Genomic DNA, 22,573 nt, shown 5'->3' on the forward strand with positions numbered 1-22,573 from the left:
GTTGGTACGAAGGGGAACGACTGCGGGATGGTGAGAGAGGCTGGTTTCCCGTGGAGTGCGCTAAAGAAATCACATGCCGCGCCACAATTGACAAGAACATGGAACGGATGGGCCGCTTACTCGGACTTGAAACCAACGTGTAGTCTGTTTTGCTTCTTTATACTATATCACAGGATTTGCACTAATTGTGCTGCTGTACCCCATGGACAGCACCCTACAGCTCTCACACAGAAGGTGTGAGTCACCAATGCAAAAAATCTACTTATTAAGAGCACTGATGGTTCAGATACTCATCCCTTCTTGTTATGCATTTTGAGCAGTGTACTGAAACCTGGCTTGACCAGTAACAGATTTCAACTAGAAGTAGTTTCTTAGGCACTAGAGATCAGCCATACATCTTCCTGACTCAAATATCAGTTTCACCATATTTAGTCCCTCCATCTGGTTTTGAGCATTTTGGCTTTCTTTCAGAAGCAGAGCTCTTGTGCAGGAGACTAAAAACACCAGGAACTCCCCCCACCCATAGAGCTGGAGGAGGACAGCAGTACTGAGGCTTTCCTGGTCCTCAAACTGCAGCATTACATTCCTCTGTAAGAAGCAAGCAGATCCCTAATCAGCCTTAGCAAACCTGACGCAAACTCCAGGGAGGAATTCAGAGAGAAGTACCTCCCCATACTTGTTCAGACAGCTCAGACGTTTTCTCCTTCTAGTGTTGCAGTGGTGAAAGGCTTTCTGAAAGCAAGAGGTAGGAACTCTGGACAATAGATGATGTTGATGATCTCCTCCTCAGATCCATTTTAACAGAGGTATTTTAAAGGAGTAGAACTGGAAATGCGTCCATTTTGTTTCTGTTTTCCTTGTGTATTAATAAGAAGATTTAGTTCAAGTTAACGCTTTTAAAGCAAGGGTTTTGATGAGGACTGCAGAAAACATGAAATACTTTGTTATGGGGTGGGGTGGGTGTTTTGGTAGGGATTTTTTGTTTTGTTTCTTAGTCTTTCTGTACTTCCATTCTGTGGAGGGAGAAGAACTAACTGAACTTCAGTTTACCTACATCTTTAGTATTTGCTAGCATCATGTCGAACCTGCAGGCAAAAATACGGGAGAATAAAGAGCTATAGAGTTTTCTTAAGGTGCCAGGTCTTCTCATGCTATTATATGTATGAAGAGTAGGACCACCACTAAGGAAAGACATGGAAGGAGAAGGCTTACCACTACAATTTAACTTGGTATTTTGTTACCTTTGCCTTCCCTGATTGGCAGTGCCACTTGATGTCATGAGGTGCTTCAGGCAAGAGCTGGGAGCCAAAATACTACTCCAACCTTGCTCTCAGAGGAGCTCACATTGGTGCTGCTTCACACATACTCTTCTCTGCTTTAGAGAAGACTGCTCACAATTGCACTACACAACACCTGCTAAAATTTTTTGCATCTGCAGTTTAGCTTTGGAGTTTCACAGAAGAGACATCACTTGATGTTGTGTGAACAAAATGCACTCTAAGTAAATCTCAGTGCATCTTTTCTGTATATAAGCATGACAGTTTGTACTATAAAAATCTTCACCTTTTTCAGGACCAGCTGGTAACTCAACAGCATAGAATACACGTTCAACAAAACCATGGGGAGAACATGTAGTACAAAGGCTTTCTTATTGTTGTATTCCCCATGTTTTTCAAGGGGCTGTAAGTTGTTTTATATACTGTAATATGTTGGTTCAATTTGTGAATGAATTGTATGTTTATAGAAATATCTCTGTAACCAATTTTAAAATACATTAGGAGGGCAATAATTTTGTACAAAAATACTTACCTTGACAGTCTGACAGTGGTTATACAGCCTTGTGAATTAATTTATAAGTGGACTGATAAATAGTAGTGAGAAACTGTAAATTGAACAAAGACTTATTTAATAAAGCAAAAATACTGCTAATATTGTAACAAATATTATTGTACACAGGCAGATGTTTAACACAACTGAATGTATAAATCCAGACATTAATTTTATTCAGATTTTTTAATACCATTGTATGTATTTTTCATACCTACTTTTTCCAAAAATAATGTAATGGTTTATTTAAAGGCATATTTTTCCTGTTGCTGGACACAGTTCTTCAGGAAATTAGACATCCATGATTTTACAGGACAACAATCAATAAAATGTTTTTTAAGTCCTTACTAAAAAAAGCTTCAGGTTTTTTTCATGTTAACATTCTTGTCAAAAGACATTAAATCTGTTCTGTAACCTGTGGCATTTAAAGTTTTCCGTTCTGTAAAGAGAAACAGCACCATCGTGTGCCCTACTTTGTCAGTCATAGAACCAATTTACACATATGCCCACAAACTTGGAGCAATGCATAAAATGCAGGCCAGGACAGCATCTCATGTCTCAGATTGTACTGGTAGAGAGGAGTCAGGAATAGAGAGTGCTTCAACTATTGTAGCTTTCTATAAGCATAGCCTAGTTCCAGTCAGAAGGGACCTACAACAATCACCCAGTTCCACCACTTCAGGGCTGACCGAAAAACTTGAACCATGGCATTAAGGTTATTGTCTGAATGCCTCCGAAACACAAATATGCACGGGGCATCAATCACCTCTCCTGGAAGCCAGTTCCAGGGTTTGACCACCCTCTCAGTAAAGAAATGCTTCCTCATGTCCAGTCTGAACCTCCCCTGACAGACACAGCTTTGAACCATTGCCAGGGGTCCAGGGAGAAGAGCTCAGCAGCTCCCTCCCCTCCATCAAGAACCTGCAGAGCACAATGAGCACAGCCCTCAGCCTCTCTTCCCTCAGAACTACACAGACCCAGAGCACTCAGCTGCTCCTCACTGGACATGCCTTCCTGCCCCTTCACCAGCCATGGGAGCCCAAGTATTTTGCATGCAATAAATGCTGGAATATTATACTGCAATTATTTATAACATACTGTAACTTCTGTAGTGGTTAGTATACAAAAGAAGATTGTTATTTGTGTTAGTGCTGACAGCTTGGGACTGGCTGATGTCTGCTGGCCACAACAGCGGTCTGGGGACCTTCTCAGCAGCAGCAGCAACCTCGCCCTTAGCCAAGCGGCTGTTGCAACCTCCCTGTGCACATCTGCGCATTTGTCCCACTCGTCTGTTCACATATAGCTTGTTTGATGCTGAACAAAGGATCAAAATAGAAAAAGGTGGCCTTTTTAGCAAGCTACTGAGGCAGTACTTCCTGGAGAGTTTTCTAGGGAAGCAGCTGATGCCATCAGTGTTTTCTAAACTACACAGCTCTACATAATTCCCCCATCCACAGAAAAAAACTACACTGCATCGCATTCTGTTTAGGGTAGCATCAGCACATGCCTGAGGCAGGCACAACACCGGTAAATAGTATGACCTCTTAAAATGGAAGTTAACATTCCATGGTAGCTCAAAGAGGTCTGAGAAACTTAAGACAGCATGACAAGCTATTTATTTAAAAGTAGGTTTTTAAAAACTATTTTGTGGTGTATCCCCCCCTTAGCAACTCCATGATATTTTCATCAGCAAAACTGCTCAAGGAAGAGATTACACTAGTTTGTCCTTTTTACAGCAACAGACCACAGGAGTTTGTGGCTGTAAAATTAACTTTCATTTTTGCAGAGCCTGGAATCTGTACTACCCCTTCCATACGTGACTTCTCTGATGAGGTTTTAAGCAAATTGACCAACTTCCCCCCCCCCCCCCAAAAAAAAAAAAACAAAAACAAAAACAAAACACCACCAAAACCAAAAAAACCCCCACACAAACAACAAAACAGGCTCTCATTTCCCTGAATCAAAGTTTCATTTTACACGATGCAATTAAGTAGACCTTATGTATGGTCAACCACGTGAAGCCAACATGTACAACTGGCACAGTCATTAGGTACCTGCACAGATGAGAACAAAGTCTCAGGTTTATGTTTACCCCTCTAAAGCTGAGGCCTTACCCAAGTGAAGGAACCCGCTTCAGTCCTGGCAAGCCTGGATGCCCCCACAGGGCCATCAAGTACCCTTTCAGAAAACCAGTACTCTTCTGACTTCAACCTGTCCTGGCAATTTCTAAATACTCGGAACAACTGAAGAACAGTTTAATTATATAAAGAAGAGTCAGTCTCTTCTTTGTATCATCCCTACAGCATAGTAAATATTTTTTTTTTTAAAGTTCAGTAGAAAAAAATGTAAAATGCTACAATGTTGTATTGTTCCCGACTTTCATACCAAGGAATAACCTCTTTCTCCATTATGCAAAGCTAATTTGCTGAAAATAAAGTTATACCACTTTAGTCAACCTACACAACTTCATGAAACAGTGTCTTCGCACAGCAGCACGTTTACATGCACACACCTTAAAACACTGCATCTCTAGAATATATTCATAAAAGCTTCATTTTTTCCCCTCGTATTCCCCGTTTCTAAATTAACGTACTTAGATCAAACGAGTAGACACAAGTAGTAGAAACAAACCTAGAGTAAATTTTGATGCGAAGATTGAGGAACTCTGAGATCTTTTTTCCTGAGAATTAACACAGGGAGTGTTAAGTCTTGGCTCCATTGTAATCTGCAATTGATATTCAACACAATGTGTTGATGATGTACAACTACATCATTTAGGCAAACTGGAGAGAACACAAACATTAGGAAAAATTAATTACCATCACTGAATTGTTTCCTGCTATAACCTGGAGTTCCAGAAGGTACTAGAAACTCTTTAACACACAGGCAGACACAGCCTTCATTAAACGCAGTAGGAACTGGGAAGCAAAACATTTGTGGTCTCTAGCTAGCCATATGAAAAAAGGTTAAAAACCTTACATCAGCATTCACAGATATTCAGAGATAGTTGTGGTTTGACCCTGGTATGCAGCTAAAGGCCACCCAGCCACTTGCTCCTTCCCTGGGGGTGAGATGAGCAAGAGACTCACAGAAGGGTAGAAGTATCAGAACTCATGGGTTGAGATCAAGACAGTTCAATAGGTAAAGCAAAAACCGCATACACAAAGCTAAACAAGGAATTAATTTCAACGTTTCCATGGACGGGCAGGTAACTCAGCCATCCCCAGGAAATCTGGGCTCCAGCCCCTTAAACTGTAACTCAGGAAGACAAACATCCCAACTCTGAACATCTCCCCTCCTTCCTTCCCCAGCTTTTACTGCTGAGCAGTATGAGCCACACACCTAGTGTGGGCCATCCCTTGGGTCAAGCTGTCCTGGCTGAGCTGCCTGACAGCTCCCTGTGCCCCACAACCCCCTCACCGGTGGGGCAGCCCAAGAAACAAGAAAGGCCCAGAGACTGTGCTAGGAACATCATACCATCACAAATCCAAAACACAGCACCATACACATTACTGTGAGGAAAATTAACTCCATCCCAGCCAAAACCAGCACACCTGACATCTGGAAAAGGCCAATTTTCAAACTCCAAAGAACACAGAGGTTTACTGATACTCAACATATGTTTTAAAGCAGAAAAGCTTTAAGCACAGTTGGGAAAGTACAGCCAATGATTACTCACACAGTAGTAGTAAGTATCTGGCCATACCAAGCCACAACCCCTCAGCACGCATTTCTTCTAGCAGTAGCCTTTATACCACGCTCTGATCCTCCACAATTTGGGATGGTGGTTTGATTTGTTTAGTCAACACCATCACAAACAAGTGCTTTACGTAGAGGTGCTTAAAGAATCACCATTAAAAGTATTGAACAAAAAAGTTTTAATAGGAATTTGTGGGAGTGAGACTTCATAAAGGTCAAGGTTCACTTGCTTGCTACATAAATAAATCACGCAAAGAATAAAATCAAAATTAAACTGGAATAATTTATACAGAAATTAAAAACGCAGAAAGGTAGGGGAGAGCCTCCCGTTGAGTCACGAGGTTCAGAATGGACCCCCTTGCTTTCTAAACTCTATTACTAATAGAGCTTAGGTGTGGCTAGATCCAATCCTAGTCTCAGACTTGGTCAACGGTTTATATCTAAAGATTTTAAGAAATAAAGAGAATAAGGGAAAAACGTCCCGCTGAGTCACGAGGTTCAGAATGGACCCCCTTGCTTTCTAAACTCTATTACTAATAGAGCTTAGGTGCGGCTAGATCCAATCCTAGTCTCAGACTTGGTCAACGGTTTATATCTGAAGAAACTTAAGGAGTAAGAGAGTAGTGGAAAAGCTCCCGTTGAGTCACGAGGTTCAGAATGGACCCCCTTGCTTTCTAAACTCTATTACTAATAGAGCTTAGGTGCGGCTAGATCCAATCCTAGTCTCAGACTTGGTCAACGGTTTATATCTAAAGAAATACAAAGAGAACAAAGGGAAAATCTCCCGCTGAGTCACAACGTTCAGAGTGGACCCCCTTGCTTTCTAACCTCTGTTATTAATAAAGTTTAGGTGTAGCTAGGTCCAATCCTAGTCTCAGACTTGGGTCAAGAGCTAGACACCAGCACAAACACTGATATTGTTACCCAAGTTCTGCTGTTGCTATATTTCTGTTTCCCCTTTGTTTTATTAGGCAAAATATTAGCCATCATCTAAAGCACTGCAAAAACCAAGAACAACAGGAATAAAACCACTTACCATCCTTTATCTTCTTCCCAGACTTTAATCCAACCCTGCCATAAACAGCCCTACTGCAGGTGCTTCATCATGAACCTCAACTGTGTCAGTGCAGCAGCAGGCCCCACACACCCCCTTGCTCCACCCTCATCTCTAACCGCCATTTTGAGTCCTCCTGCATCGGCCCCTCTCTCCCTGCACAACACCCCATTTCCAAACCCAGAGGCCCGAGTTGAAGGACTAGTCATTTCACTATCATTTTCACACAAATTACAAGTAAATTTCTTGTGTTTGTTCTGGATTTTTTTTTCGTCTTTCCACTTCAGGCGTTTACTTTACACCGGTGCCCCCCTGCCTTCCCGCCTCCTCAGACGCGAGGCCCTCACAGCAACTCGCCGTCCTGAGGTAAACGCACCCTCCGCCTCCCGCGTTTACCTGCGTCCCGATCTCCAGGCAGGTCCCGGCCGTCTCCGGTAGGGTCCGGAGACCCCCAAAGCTCCCATCTTCGAGATCCCAACCGCGGGGGGCTCCAGGGAATGGGGCTTGCGGGCATTGCCGCCTGCCGGGACGGTCCGCTCCCGCCCAGCAGCAAATGCCCGCCAAACCCCCTTCACTGGAGCCGCCGTGGCGTTTCCGTCTGCCCCTTAAATCGCCTCCTGCAACCGCCACCCCCAGGCCAGGGCAGGATATTCCTCCTCCCTCCTATTTAAAGCACAACCATCAGCACCTGGGGGTAAAATAATCGACCTCCACAATCAGTGTAACTACGCGTCACGGGCTTTTTTGCAGCTGTGTTGCAGAAATAACGAGCTTGTTAACCACTCCCTGTTAGACACAGTCTAGGCGCTAGGTTAGACCTATTTGTGTCTAAAAAAAATAAGCTTCACCTGACCCATTCTGTTTTTTTCAGCATAAGGTTCTTGTTCACCACTGTCTAGGCACTAAGTTAGATCTACTTCTGTATAAAAAAATAATGTTTCTAGTTCTGTCTTCTTCAGGATAAGGCTCTTGTCAGCCATGGTCTAGGTACTAAGCTATATCTACTTCTATATTTAAAAAAAAAGTTTGACTCGACCAGTTCTGTTTTCTTCAGGATAAGGCTCTTGTTCACCAGTCTAGTCACTATGTTAGATCTACTTCTGTATAAAAATAAAAGTTTCACTTGTCCAATTCTATTTTCTTCAGGATAAGGCTCCTGTTAGGCACAGTGCAGTCACCAAGTTAAGACTTATTTCTGTATTTAAAAAAAAAAAAAAAAAAAAAAAGCTTCACCTGACCAGTTCTGTTTTTCTTCAAGATAAGGCTCATAAATCCTCAAGATCATTTTGCAAAGCACAAGAAACAAAACTGAACTAAACCCCAAGAAGGGAGAGGGGTTACATCTCCAGGTGACCAAAAATGAGATGCAGGAGCTGTGTTCCCCTGGAAATAACTGCAGCTATGGCTGCAAAGTGCAGGTACGAGGCTGCCAAGTGAAGTGCCAGCACTTTTCAGTGCCTAGTTGAACACCAGCCCTCCATTTTAGCTCCCCAGGCAGTGAGGGAACAGAGCCTGGCCCCAAATCCAGCCCCCCGCATTGAAAGGCCCCAGCAGTCTGCCACCCCTGCATGAGCCGGATCACAACAGTATTTCTCAAGTCACTCTACTCAAAATCCCAAACAAGCATTGTTTCTCAGATGCTCTTACACAGGTGGAAGCATTTGAAACATTCACCACTAAGAGCAGATGTAATAACACTTTAAAGAAAAGACTTTTAATGTAATACTGTAACCCGTACATGGACTGTTTTTAAAAAAGAAAAAATTAGAATGCAATGAAACCTTAAAGTGTATTCCATCATGACTTTTATCTAACCGTGCTTCCTGTAATCTGAAGTTATAGTCAGCAGCGATGATGGATGGAGACAGAAAGTGGAGAAAGATTGACTGAATGGGATAAAAGGCAGAAGAAGGGAATATTTCTGAAGATTGTTTCTTCCCACAGTACAAATTTAATAAGTGTTTTCGAGTTTACTTTAATTAAGCTACAATTACCTTCTGTGGAAGTGTTGGTGAGAAGACTGCTGCACAGCTGGAATAACACATTAAGTATAATTACTCACCACCCCCAATTAAAAAAAAAAAAAAAAAAAAAGTCTGAGATGTTTCTACCAGTAGGAAGAACAGTTTTAAGTATTGAGCAGTATTTTAGCAGGTTTTTTTAATATCTGTTACCTGATGGGTTTAAAAAAAAAAATATGCTACAGCAGGTCAAGAACCATACATACATCAACTAACATTGCTAGCATTGCATTTCTCTTACTTAAAAGGCTACACTGAACACAGAATACCATGCATATACAGATATTACGAACTATTTTGAAGTAACTGCTCTTCAGCATGAGGGAAATACCAGCTTACCCTAAAAAAAGTTTTTCCTCTAGCTAAATAAATGCTATAAAAAACAAGACAGGTGAATACATTGGCTTTATCAATACAGATGAAAGTGTGTCAACTATAGCATTCACTCTGGAATCGTGGAGCATAGTTTCTGGCACTTTCATTCTCCTGTGTTGTGATTAAGTCTATAATAGCTGTCAGAACTGCCGTATCCCTGGATTTAATATCATTCCAGTCCACAGGATGAGGGTTTTCTATTTTTTCTTGTAGAAGATCATCGAGCTCTTGTCTTAAATTCTGGAAAGAGTTTGTTGGAATGAAGAGGGGGGGAGGGAAAAAGAAAAGTGGCAATTAGGGCTACACACATTAGTACAGTAAGTTAAAATCCCTTGGGCTCCTCTATTCTCTGATCAATGCATTTTAATATTGCAACTTTCCAAATCAAAAGCTGTTTCTCAACTGTTTTAGCAGTTTTACCTTTTACGACAGATGACCATCTCTGGATGTGATGGCCTTTAACAGCCTATACATCCACTAGCTGACTATTTCAGGATTAAAAATATCTGAGTTTAAAAAAACCGAGTCAGCTGCAATTTCTAAGGTCTAATATTAAACAGAGCTCTATTCAGCTCCTCTTTCCACTGGAACTTGTTACTGTTAGCTGAAGAGCCCCATCCTCATGTTTCCATATCTACATAGACATTTCATGGGCTGATAAAAGTAATCTTACAGCCTGTGCTACAAAAAACGACAGCTCTCCAAATTTCTCACTGTAGCACATGTTTGTAAATCCTTCCAATTCACCCTGTAACTCTTCTTCTCTAAAGCTTCTACAGTTTTTCAATACCCCATGAAATTTTCAGTAGAGGCTGCACTGGCTGAACATCACCACCACCACATTCCTGAAGCCTCAACAGGCATACAGCCTCATTCTCATTGGCCAAGCTATTACACTGGAAACAAACAAAAAAATTAATGTGAATGCCTTTAAGACCAAACATAAGGGAGTACATTGCTGTTTACTTCTGCCCAGTTTACTTTTCAGAATGTTATTTTTACTGCTGCATTTTATCTCACATTCATCTACACACCTTCAGTAGATCTCTTTTGTTCACTTTGTGTACTTGAACTGCTTACTGGGAATACACTGAAAACATTATCATCACTCTTTCGTAATAAATCAGGAGCTACGCTGTAACATCAAATATAGAAATCTCTAAGAAGAATCAGTGTTATACTAAATCTTCCACAGACATTATTATTAAACATACTCACCTTAACTAAGTGCGCTATTCTTGCTGGAGACTGGAAAACAATCCACTCATCCACAGCAATGGTATCCTGATCTTTATCCTTCTGAATGGATATATCTCCTCCGAAGAACAAGAGACAATATGGAGAGACCTCTGTACAGTCATACAAATAAATCTGAAAGAACATAAGAAAAAATTGTCCAGTCACCCTTCAAAACATCTTAAGCAACAACAGTAACACTTAACGAAACTCAGAATTCCAGAATCATTCACAAATTAGCAAGATATATTGGAAAAATATCTGAAGCAACTCAGTTGGATAAAAGTTAAATGAAATCAGATTGAACAGGAGCAAAAATGGTCCCAAATATAGTCCTTCACACTAAGTGGTGAAATCAAAGCAACTATGCCGTAAGAATCAAGGGGGGTGGGGTGGTGGAGAAGGAAGTCAAGAAATGTTACACTGATTTGAAATCAAGGAAAAGACTTAACACCTGTTATTGCCAGAACTTTAAAAAAAAAAAAACCCAAACCAAACAACCCCTTCAAAAAAAACCTCAACCAGAAAACCACAGTAGGTAGTTATTTGTGGAACAATACCACCAGTATCACAAAGAACATCATCTGATGGCATGCAAAAGGAATCACCGAAGACAGGAAGGCCTCAAAACAAAGGCATGTTCACATCCCCTTTGAACCTTGATCCAACCTTATTAAAGAGCTAGAAAAATAAATTATAAATGTAAACCCTTCACATACACTGCTAGTTCTCATCTTCAAATGGTACACAAGCCAGTTATAATGGAACTCCGTTTCTTCCACATTAACTGATTTTGGATGAATATTCACCGTTCCATCTGTCTTGGTGCAAACTTTCACCCTTAAAAAAAAGAAAATTATTTTAGGATTGAAATGAGATCTTGAAAGTTTAGCACAATTGAATCCCAAGTTAAAAAAACCCTCCAATTCTCTACTAGAATACTAAAGTCTGAAAGTACAAGGATGTTCGAAGAAACTTTAACTCCCTTCCCAAAAAATTAAAACTGAATCTTCAGTATGAATTTTTAGACATCCCTCTGCATTTAAAAAGTTTGATTTCTTTGTCAAATTTATCCCCGTAAAAAACCCTCTCATTCTCTCAAGTAGAAAAAACAATTAGTATTCTTTCTCCAAATGAAGGACTCCACGAATTACTGAATTTGGTTACATAAACCAAGTTTGAAGCAGCTTTCTGGAAAAACTACATATGAGCCTGCATATCCAAATTCTTTGCTTGGCATGGAACAAGGGATTAGCTACACCACTGTCGACCAGCCTAGAGTGGTGTACCTCTGTTTGTACCATGCGCCTTTGATCTGACTCAAGGGGTGACTGTCACCTGCTTTGGTTATACTTACTACCTGAAATCACATTTCCTTTCTAACGTAATAATGCCATCAGACAATAAAAAGCAGAAACCAGCCACAATACATATGAAGCACTACTGTTCTCCTTCTTCCCATATTCCAGAGATGTAATTCTTTTGAGTGTGTACCACTGAGCCCTCTACTCCCTCCCTGTGTGCCGAAGTATTTTGTAAAACATAGAATTCTGTGTTTGAAACTGAAACAGCGCCGTTAAGTGTAACAAATCCTCTTGCTTATAGGATCACAGAGCCTTCCTGGGCAGCTAGCTGGCTTACACCTAGCCCCACCGTGCAGCAGAGAGAGACACACATTAATTTCCATCAGGTTTGCAAAATTACTGCATCCACTAGGTGACTCGAACACACCGGACTTTGTTTAAAAGGGAATACCAACTGCCTAGCAGTGTCAGCTACAGACGGGTCTAAATTATGCAATCTGAAGTATAATATTGACTACCTGTTCTTACTCCTTTCATAGCAAGAATCACTTGGGTTTGTTTGGGGGTTTCTTTGTAATTACAGGCATAATGATTGCTCTTGTCTTGCTGTTTCAACATTACACACCCAGAAATCTGATCCAAATGTTCAACCCTTCATTCTGCCTTAATATCATGTCCATGAAGAAGGATATCTATATTCTGATGAATGTACTGTTACTGGAGTAACAACTAATAAAACAGCCTGATAATACAAAAAGTATTAAATCAACAGCAGAATTTCTGGGCCCTATCTTGGCAAATAAGAAAGGATAGCGTAGGACTCCTTTGGCAACAGCATTATTGACACGTCGTAACATTAGCCATGGGATGATAAAGGTCACGCAAATTTTTTCACAGACTAGCGGGTATCCAAATGTTAAACAAAGATCAACAATCCCATGCTCTCATCTACCCTTCTCTAACGAAGTAATCCACAACCATGACTTGAGCTGTAAAGAGATTCATTCATACATTCAAGCCACTGCCTCACCTTGCTAAACTACCTAATGTAGAAAACACCTCAAATACAAACCAGCATCGAACCAAATCCTTACATTTTTCTCTTTTTGCTGAAGCTTGGCCGGATCTTTGCAACTTTTGGATATAAGCCAGCACAGATGACTGCTTTGAGCAACTTCTCATTATCTGTAGAAGACAGCAAAGTGAATAACGCAGTTCTGCAAACTAAGATCTCAGCCCTCAGAAATTTTCCATCTCCTTCCACTGTTTACCTGAGTTGGTATTAGATTTGGGATCCTTGGGGTCTCTGCTACTCACAAATCCAGCTGCAAGGAGATGCTCAGCAAACTGTCCTTTCATGTTATGCAGCATCTAGGAAGCCACAAAAATTATCCCAGATTGATGCTGTGCCAAAAGGCTCCTCCCCTCTTCCCCACAGACATGATTCTCTTTTTTTTAAACTGTCAGGATGTTACCTGCAGTGTATTTGAAGACAAGAAGTACTCCCAGCAATAGTCTTTCTCAGTTCTGAAACCACGACGCCGAGTCTCTTCCCAGCCCTAAAAATGAAAACCATAGTTCAAAGGTGTTTCATAAGTGAACATATACTAACAAATTAAGGACACCAAAAACTGGTGGTTGGCAAACAATACAGTTATATTTTTCTCTACAAGAGAGAAAGTAAATCCTTTGATCTCTTTGTTTATGTACATGCTGCACAGAGCGGAGACCCATACCTTTACTTCAAATCAAAAACTTCCTTTTTCCATGGCAAGGAGGTAAAATCTAGCTAAGTTTGCCAGAACTTCATCTGCTGTTATTAACAGTCCTGGGTAGAAACTGCATTCCAGGCTATTTCTTTCCTCTTCCTCTTGCCACAACTCTACACAGCTACATCTCCTGCACTTTTAAAGTCAGCTTCAGTTGTTTGTAGAGGCCAGAAGGACAAGATTTTATGACTTCAGCAAGGTAACTATAACATTAAGTTTTCTTTGTCTCTTTCCCAGGCTTATCCACAAGAAATCAGGTTACTGAACCTGAAGACAAGATTCCTCAACACTAGAAGGCTGAAAATTAATTTAGTTTTACGTTTCTGTAGAAGTCAAGAAAGAAACACTACAGAGCACAAAGTAATCAAGTTTATTCCTTTGAACAAACCATATTACTCAAATTAAAACTCTAGAAGAAAACAACATTAAAACATGCCTACCGTGAAAGCATTCACCACAGTTAGATGATCACTTTTAGTGTTCTTTGACAGTTCCTTTCTTCTTGCATCTGCTACTTTCTCTTTGCCCTAAGAAAAATCAGAACCTATAAAATATTCATGACTGACACAACAGTTCTTTTTTGCAAATTAAAGTACATATATAAAGCAATACTTTGTATGCAACATACATGAAAATTAAAACTCTTTCCAACATTCCATAGGCAAAGACAATACTTCATAGTATGTGAAGGCACTCTTTTACTAATAAAAATGTAATTAACATGAAAGTAAGATTAAAGTGCTTTTGAACTACAACATCTCCGTAAGTCCCAATACCCTTCTGAGATTCTTAAAATCTTAGGTGTAATTCTCCTCTCAGAAACTTTACCAAAGGAATGACAAAAGGGTCTTTGAAGCTGAGGCTAGCTGCAATTGTAAGCACTGGATCCAAACAGCAGAATAAAGCTCCAAAGAGGATCATTTTTCCAATATGTGGTTCAACTGGTAATCGCGCTAAATGGACACCTAGTGGAGTCAGTTCTTCCTGTCTGTCCAAAGCATTCTGTCAGAAGAAAAAAAGAAAAAAAAAAAAAGATTAAACACCATATTTGAAATGGGGAGGATTTCCTTGAAATAGCCACTAGTATATCTAGAGAACAAAGGAAAGCCTAATAGCTGGAGAACACAGCTAGCTGTGGTAAGATAAGCTAGGCAAGTGATTAAGCAAATTATGGAGATATTGAAATGTTCAGAATTGCCATCAGTCTAAACACCGCCCTTCACCTAAATCCAATGTTTTAATTTATTGCTACAACTGATTTGTACAAATAATATCAGAGCAGGAAGTCGGTAGTACATATGTGTCATTAACTTCTCCTTCCCCAGCATCCAAAGGGGCAATGACATACAAGACACTTCTCCATATACCTTATCGCCTACAGAAAAGTATCTCAAACACTTCACTAGTCTGACTGGGATAGGAAGGCTTGGTGGATGCATGCAGCTGTCAGCAGGGTGGTACAGAAGTAGTGAGTTAAATAAGTATCTGTAGGGACTTTAAATGCAAAGTGCATGCATCCATTTTGAGTAATTTACAAAGTTCCTCAGGAACCCTATGTGGCCCATAAGCATAAGGTGAAATGTCCTCTGTTCAGTCAAGAAATATAAAGGGTCTACACATTACAGTAAGGGGTTGCAAACATCCAGACCTGTAGAATCAGAACTGCCTGATAACAAACAATGCAGTAACATGGTTCTAAACAGATTATTTCCTTGCATGTGCATTAAGTGATACTTTACCAGCTCCATTAGATGATTTATGGCCAACATTACAGCATCGTGAGATGGTGGATCCATTAGCTTGCTCAGAAAATAAGCAATTCCACCAAGCTTTAGAATCTGAAAAAAAACCAATAAAACACCAAAAACCTACAGCAACTGGAGAAAGACGGTTACCTAAAATTAGTAAGCAATGGCCACACTAATTAAAAAAGCGTGAATAATTCACAGCTTGAGTTACAATTTCACTAATTCAGAACTAAGGACAAAACTAAAAATGTATTAATGATGAAATTTAAAACATAAGGATCTACTCTTCATTCAGCATATATACACACATGGTATTCCTTATGCACGCGTAAGAAATTCAATACAAACTGCCAAAAAGGAAAACTCGCATCAGTTCTAAACTACTTTTTAGTAAAATTAAGACTTCATATCCCCCAACTTAATGGCATTTTCACTGAAGCTTCTCTGATTGAATTATATTTGAAGGGAGAGGGAGCGGATGCACAGTCCAGATTTTTGTTAGTACACTTAAGCTTTTATTCATACTAGACAATCCTGTTTGTCATGGGTTTGATGCATTAAGATACAAGCATGCATTTTGCAAAAGTTACTGCAATTACTAGCTAAATAGATTGTACTTCTGCTGTAACAGAATTTTGACTTTAAGACAACCCTGGGCTCATAGCTGCATTAACTTAATCTCTCAACCTCTGACTCTAATGGAAAGTAATAAACATGTTTGAAGATTCATGTTTACCTTGATTTGTAAACAGAGTTCTTCCAAAGGTGTCCTCAAGATCTCTGGCAACTGATAATCATCTAGAAGGCTAGCTCGTAGTCCATTGTATAGATGGTAACAGTGGCCTGGCTGAACTCTGGAATTATTTAAATAAACAGGTTTTGGGTTTGTTTTTTTCCTATGACACTGTCATAGGAAACATGATTATGTTTGTTTATAAACAGCTTTCCAAAACACCTCAAGGAATTAGAACTAAAGCGTATTCAATTGTAAAAGCCATTCCAGCATTCTGAAACATAGGCCCATCAAAAGTAAAAAGGCATGCAGAACACAGAAGCCTCCCATCAACCACTCAAAACCAGCAATGAAGGGACCAGAGAAGAACTGTAAGCTTGAACAAGAGAGAAAAATACTCCACAAGGTATTTTGAGATTTTTTTTTTTTTTAAAAAAAGGTATATAGCTAAGTGGTACTAATTGGTAGGCAATTTTCACTCCAACGTATCATAGCCTCAAAAATCAGGTGTGCAGGCAAACATTAGCAACAAAAATGACAGAATAAAAGAAAAAAAAAAAAAGCAGGACTTATAAAGGAAACTCACGAGCTAAATACAACACAACTTAGTCAGTTGCCTAGAAAGACAAAGAAACCATTCTCTCTGTAAGAACAAGAGACAGTTGTGCTAGCATCTGCTACTGAAAGTATGAATAATGAAGTAGTATCTTCAGCATACACGTGCTCCAAGACTGATGGGAACTTATCACAAGACTTTTCTAACTGTCCCAGTTATCCTTACCTTCCTGCTCGACCTTTCCTCTGCTTGGCATTAGCTTTACTAACCCACTCTGCTGCCATTGTGCTAATGTTGTTCTGCGTGTCGAAGTGAGTCTCCTTTATTTTCCCACCATCTATAACAAACACGACGTCATCTATTGTAATGCTGTTTAAAAAAGAGAGAGAGAAAAAAAATGCAACTCTTCATCTTTGCAAGCTGGACCTACGATTTGAAAGGGGTTTAGCCTCTCTTTATCCCCTCCCAAACAGTGAGCCAACAATAAAAACCCATGTTTGGAATTTCATTAAGTATTACGTTACTAAGCAATTCAAGAAAGAGCCTGATTTATGCTCCTAGGCCTGGCAAAAGTCATCACATGGGGTTATGAAGTCTGCAGATTGGCAGCTCAGATTTACCATGTACAACAAAGCCAAGTAATTATAGTCACATCCACATTTTAGTTGTTTAAAACAATTCAAGGAAAACTGCTTAGTCTATAAACATTTCTAAAGATGAAGTGTTATAAACAAATGCTAAAAACACAAAAACGTGTTCTTGGAAAGATTAAACAGGTTTATACTTTAAATTATCACTTTTGTTTCTTTTGTGAAATGTATAGCTTTGTTTGGTTTGTATAGCTAGCTATTTACCTAGTCTCTGCAATGTTGGTAGCAATCACGATTTTCCTTACTCCTGGCGGGGTCTTCTTAAAAACCTGTAATTATCCATGGCCCATTTATATGTTTGCCAAAATCAACATATGCTTAATTAATTTTTTTTGTAGTTGTGAAATATTACGATAAAAGAAAAGCATACCTGAGTCTGGTTAACAGTAGGCATCAATGAATGTAAAGGTATGATAATAAACCTATCTGAAAATTAAAAACCAATAAAAGATACAGTGTGAGCAAAGAAACTTTAATTACAGGAAAATCAACTATGCAGAATAAGAAAATATGCTGCAGGTAAGCCTGTTCCTTATTCTGAATTCACAGATATACGTATCATAATAGCAAATTCTAAAAGTAAAAATGTATAAAGGATTTTTTTTTTTACTATGCTACAATGACCTGACAAAGAAAATATATGAAGTTATGTACAGTAATTTATTTTTCATTTTTAAATTCTCAAGTTATTCAATAATTGCTCAAGTTTAGTAAGTAAACTAACAGTCTTTCATCAAATTGAAATTCTTTATGGAATGTACGCAACACGAACCATAAGATAACTATATGAATATTCAAGAGCACAGTTAGATAAGTTAGATGAAGATGTAAGTTAATCAAACAGGACAAATTAAAGTGTATCAGGCATACAGTCTTTTAGTATCTTATTGAAAAAAGCTTCTAGGAATAAATAGGAGTTAAAACAACTATCAGTAAAGCAGCAGACAAGCTGCTGAAGAACGAAGAAAAGAAGAAATGAACACAAAATGAAGACAGAGAGTTTAGTTTTGGATGGCAGTTATAGCTACAAGAAAGGATAAAAGGAAAAAGATGCAGGTCTGAGATTGTTGTTCCTACTGTTCACCCCCACACTGAGGAAAAATGAGTTATTATCATTAACAGATTAAAAATACCACAGAAATGCAAGAAATGCTGAACACACTGCAATCATTTTGAGAGAAGAGAAAAAAAAAAAAAAAGAAAAAAAAGAAATCCAGTGCCAAACCAGGAATCACATGCAAAAATTAGTTTGCCACTAACACTACTGCTAGAATTCCCATGTAAAATTTTGTTTTTACCTGACTTAAACATGACTTGTGACATCAAGAGATCATGCAGAGTGCTAATGTTGTCCCAGCCTGGAAGAAACACTAGAATTGCACCATCCTATATATAAGTGAGGGAGTGAAGGGAAAAGGGGTTAGAGTTAATTATGCTACGCAAAGAACCAGCTACTTGCACAGTAACACATACATGTTGGATAGGTGATATTTGGAACAACGTTCGTAAGATGGTTTTCTATAAAAGTTAGCTGCATCTATCCATCAAAATGTTACAAATAAAAATAGGATTTTAAAAATTTTCCCCTGCGGTGTTTTAAATACAGCCATGTCAACACTAGAAGAATTTGAGCTGCAAATAAAAGAGAGAAACTAGTGTGTAATTTTCAACACAGGAAGAACAATACACAAAAAGCAACTTATGCTCATAATCCACAGGTTAAATGGTCTATCAAGTGAAATATTAAATTATTTGCTTTTTTTAATAATCAAAATTCTCTTTAAGGAATCAGCCAAGGCATCAGCTCTTCTGCAGATGTTTTTGAACACAGAAACAAATATGTAACTTCAGGTTATGACATCCTACATACATGTTACCTACGGTAACTCACTTCATGTTTGTCACTGCTTCAGGCACAGGATCCTTCTGATAATTGATAATCTGATAATGTTAATGCACATTTGGGGAAAACTACTAACACAGTTGTATTAACTACTGATTTTGACAAGCTGAAAGCTGGAAGAGCCTCCTAGTGCTAGACTGTATAAAAATTCAGTCTTCATAGCATCTTAAGTCATAATTAGATTACTCGGGCAGAAAACCCATTAAAGCCAACTGCACAGTGTAGATATGAGGCAGTGAACATCGACTCTTAGGTACTGCTCTTGCCCTCTCCCTCCCATCGCTGAGGAATTAAGACTGGAGATTTAGTTGTACACTAAAAAGGTTTTCAGACAGTTTTCTACAGCTATTTCACAAAACATTAACTTTTACTACAGATTACAATGAATACTATCTTTGACAAACATGTACACAGTCACAGAAACTACTAAACATTAAAATTTCATTTGTAATTATACTACTTTCCATCAAATAACTAAGATGTATAATTAATTTGAAGGCTTATTTAAAAGCTTAGTCAAAAGAAAAAAAAAAGCAGCAGAAATCTAAAGCAAAATGGCACCCAAACCTTCACGTATCCACCCCATTTTAGTTACAGGACAATCTCTACTGTCAGTGCAAAAAGTCAGGCTCTTCCTTTTCCCCCCGCCCCCCCGTTCAGAAGGGACCACAAATGAGCACATCGAATGCACTGGTAAATTCTCCACGTTTCTTATGTGCCTAGCCCTTATTAGTATCCACAACCCCTATTCAAGAAAATGCTTAGATGTGTGCTCCCCTTCAAACGTGGGTTCTGTCCCACCATTTCAACAAAATGCTGTAATTAACTACATTCTGAACTCAGGGCTTAAATAGTAAGTAGATATTTAAAGCTGTTAAGATGACTTCTCTGAAGAGCAAAACAATTTTTTTTTCCTTCTTTCTATCTGTACGATAAGCCAAACTATCAGCTCTGACATTCTCAACCGCCACCGATCACAATTCAGTCACATCATTGAAATGTGACGATAGGAGACAGCAGTGTACCTCTTCTTCCAGAACGATGTGTCTGATAAGCGCTGCTATAAGGTCCAGGTCGACCTTGTCATCATCCATCATTTCCAAGGCATCTATAGTGCTTGCCGAATACCTACAGGTGTTGATAGCACACATGTTGGGAACTTAGGAACATATGAAGCCATGCACTCATGTTTCTCTTGCAGGGCTCTGCAATCACGCATCTGTGTAACTCGTTACTGATCACTGTATTTCTTTGCCTGTACTCTTGAGATTTAGTTTAGTGCAATTATTGCTGGTTTAGAACAGTAAATTTAAGAATTACCACATTATGACTGAACTGCGTTTGAAGCATTCACTGGATCTCTCTCCTCCTCGTGGATTAGCTAGGACCTAACAATCAGAGTTCACCCTTCAATCTACTTCTCGTTCACAGTGAGTACTGGAGGCATCTCATCTGTCCTGCACTTTGATCTCGTGAAAGCTAACACTATGAAAAGAATTGCTAATTGCTTCTAAAGACATGCTGGGAAAGGAAAGGAGGAGTAGAAATGGGATGAGCAGAGCATGGGATAAGCCAGACAGATATAGCACTGAGGACACTTCCCTTAGAAAAGAGAAATTAAACCAAGCCACCTATATTCATTATTGTTACCAAGCTGGATACATAGACAGTCCATATATAGACAGTCCCAAAACACAGAGGACAAATAAGACAGGAGAAAACCAGGAAGACTCTGTTCCTGAAATAAATCAGCCAGGCTATACAATTAATCAACGTATCCAGATTACCAAAGTAGTCAAATACTGGTAATCAAAAGAATGTTTCAAGTGGGCAATCTCTACTAGGTGCTCAAAACACAAAATTATTTAGCTTGGGTTTAAACCACTCTAGAGGAGTATTAGGATATTCTGAGGAAAAGGTGGTGACGGGCTTTTTTGTTTTGTTGGGTTTGGAGGGTTTTTTCTTTTGTTTGTATGTTTGGGGTTTTTTTTTGTTTTATTATTATTATTATTTAAACCAGCTCATTTTGTATTATGTTAATTATGAGACTAAAATACTGCGAGATCTCTCTCAAAGAAAAAAAAAATAATGAAGGGGAGAATTCATCAGAAGAGAACTACTGACCAAAGCTCAAGAAGCCTGATATTATGCTGCAGACTGTAACGGACACCACCACCACCACCAGCAAGCAACTCTACACCTGTAAGTTCTCTTACGGTTTGCACATGCAAAGGAAGCTAATTCTCTGCAATAACTCTAAAGTACTTCAACAGTTGCCAGCCAACTGTACGGGCAATTTCATCGTTACTGTTTTCCACAGTGGCAACTATCACATCGTTAATAAAAGCACAGTAATAGAATACAGCATTCATTTATGTCTCTCAGTCAAGAAGCATCTAAAAACTTAATGCAAAAGAGTAACTTGAGGACAACCTGCCCCGCAGCTGCCTTAAGTAGTCTGGCCATCGTTCCCTGTAAATCTCCTCTTTTTCTTCTTTTTCTGGTCTGCTTATGTGTCCTTGCATGAAGCCTTTCTTCCACCGTGGCCGACGGTCTGTATTTTCTGGAGTATACCTTTAAATTTAAATAACAAACATAATTCAGTTTTGGAACTACAGTAATTTAAAGCTAGCTGCATAGTAGTTTTACAAACTATGGGCAACATGCCGTGCTTTAGCTATATCATGTAAATAAGATTCTTAAAATTTATTTTCTGAAAGAAATCTTACTTACGATGACAGGTACCAACTCTAGTAAGCATGAGAACATGTAGAAAAAAAGACTGAACAAACAGGAAGAGTAGCTTGATTTAGTAGTCTGAAAATTCACCACACTGAAAAGACAGACAAGTGGGTTTTTTTCTCCTCATGCCCCCATCTCCAGGTAGCTTTGTATCATTTTTAATTACAGTAAAAGCTACTAAACTTCCCATTAAAATTTTTGCTGTTGAAGAAGCACAGCTAATTTTTCCACTGGTTAACTACACAAAGATAATCTTTCAGAAGACATACTGAGCAAAAAACCCTAAAACATTATCTATAATGGTCTTCAGAAAACACACTTACCTCAACTTCTCAATTACATCTTCAAGAAGATACTCCACCACAGGGAAAGTGAACCCAGGTATGTGAATCATTGGACAATTATCTGTTGAGGAAGGCACAATTCAGTTTTAAAACAGCAGATAAAATACTGTACTGAAATAATGGAGGCAATAAACATTCTTCACTATTTTTGCTATATAGTTGCCAAGTCTAAAGGGGTTTTCTGTTGATTTTTAAATTCTCAAAAGAAGGTACAAAATTCAATTCCAAATAACGTTGCTGAATAAAAAAAACCCACAGGCAGCAAACAGTATATTGCTCTCCACCATGTTCATCTGGTGCCAGCTGCTGCACAAAGCTGGAAGACTGAGCAACTGAAGGCTTCAGTCTGGTTGCCCACTCACACCCAGACTTCTAAAGTATGGTAAACATTAGTAATTTATTTTAGTATGAAAACACTCTGCTGAGTCCACTTCCACAATAGGTCTGAAAAGCAAATACAGAAGCAATACATGCCCAGGATGCGCTAAAACGAAGGGAATAAGCATCTCCAACAGTTGGCAATTATTTGTAAAACTCAAGCCATTACCTCTTTTGATAAAAAGCAAACCTAAAATTTGAGAACTACATTATAACATAGAAGCCTAAATTACT

The 22,573-nt window shown here is 39.0% G+C and overlaps 2 protein-coding genes across 2 annotated transcripts in view; one reads left to right on the forward strand and one right to left on the reverse strand.

Moving 5' to 3' along the window:
* ARHGEF26 (Rho guanine nucleotide exchange factor 26) overlaps nucleotides 1–8,474 on the forward strand; it is a 66,467-nt gene extending 57,993 nt beyond the window's left edge. The window contains exon 14 of the mRNA XM_080410189.1: nucleotides 1–8,474. Coding sequence (XP_080266315.1) covers nucleotides 1–143 — 143 coding nt within the window. The 3' untranslated portion in view covers nucleotides 144–8,474.
* The window catches only part of DHX36 (DEAH-box helicase 36), a 20,417-nt gene continuing 6,116 nt past the window's right edge, over nucleotides 8,273–22,573 (reverse strand). Inside the window, exons 9-25 of the mRNA XM_080410173.1 lie at nucleotides 21,941–22,022; nucleotides 21,309–21,449; nucleotides 19,901–20,003; nucleotides 18,271–18,358; nucleotides 17,343–17,398; nucleotides 17,177–17,241; nucleotides 16,548–16,691; nucleotides 15,770–15,887; nucleotides 15,025–15,123; nucleotides 14,114–14,287; nucleotides 13,726–13,812; nucleotides 12,992–13,075; nucleotides 12,788–12,887; nucleotides 12,611–12,701; nucleotides 10,932–11,052; nucleotides 10,195–10,347; nucleotides 8,273–9,216 (exon numbers count right to left, since the gene is read on the reverse strand). Coding sequence (XP_080266299.1) covers nucleotides 9,031–9,216; nucleotides 10,195–10,347; nucleotides 10,932–11,052; nucleotides 12,611–12,701; nucleotides 12,788–12,887; nucleotides 12,992–13,075; nucleotides 13,726–13,812; nucleotides 14,114–14,287; nucleotides 15,025–15,123; nucleotides 15,770–15,887; nucleotides 16,548–16,691; nucleotides 17,177–17,241; nucleotides 17,343–17,398; nucleotides 18,271–18,358; nucleotides 19,901–20,003; nucleotides 21,309–21,449; nucleotides 21,941–22,022 — 1,892 coding nt within the window. The 3' untranslated portion in view covers nucleotides 8,273–9,030. The remainder of the gene's footprint in view (nucleotides 9,217–10,194; nucleotides 10,348–10,931; nucleotides 11,053–12,610; nucleotides 12,702–12,787; nucleotides 12,888–12,991; nucleotides 13,076–13,725; nucleotides 13,813–14,113; nucleotides 14,288–15,024; nucleotides 15,124–15,769; nucleotides 15,888–16,547; nucleotides 16,692–17,176; nucleotides 17,242–17,342; nucleotides 17,399–18,270; nucleotides 18,359–19,900; nucleotides 20,004–21,308; nucleotides 21,450–21,940; nucleotides 22,023–22,573) is intronic.

The sequence above is a fragment of the Falco punctatus genome, assembly GCF_963210335.1.
Source record: "Falco punctatus genome assembly, chromosome: 13".
NCBI lineage: Eukaryota > Metazoa > Chordata > Aves > Falconiformes > Falconidae > Falco > Falco punctatus.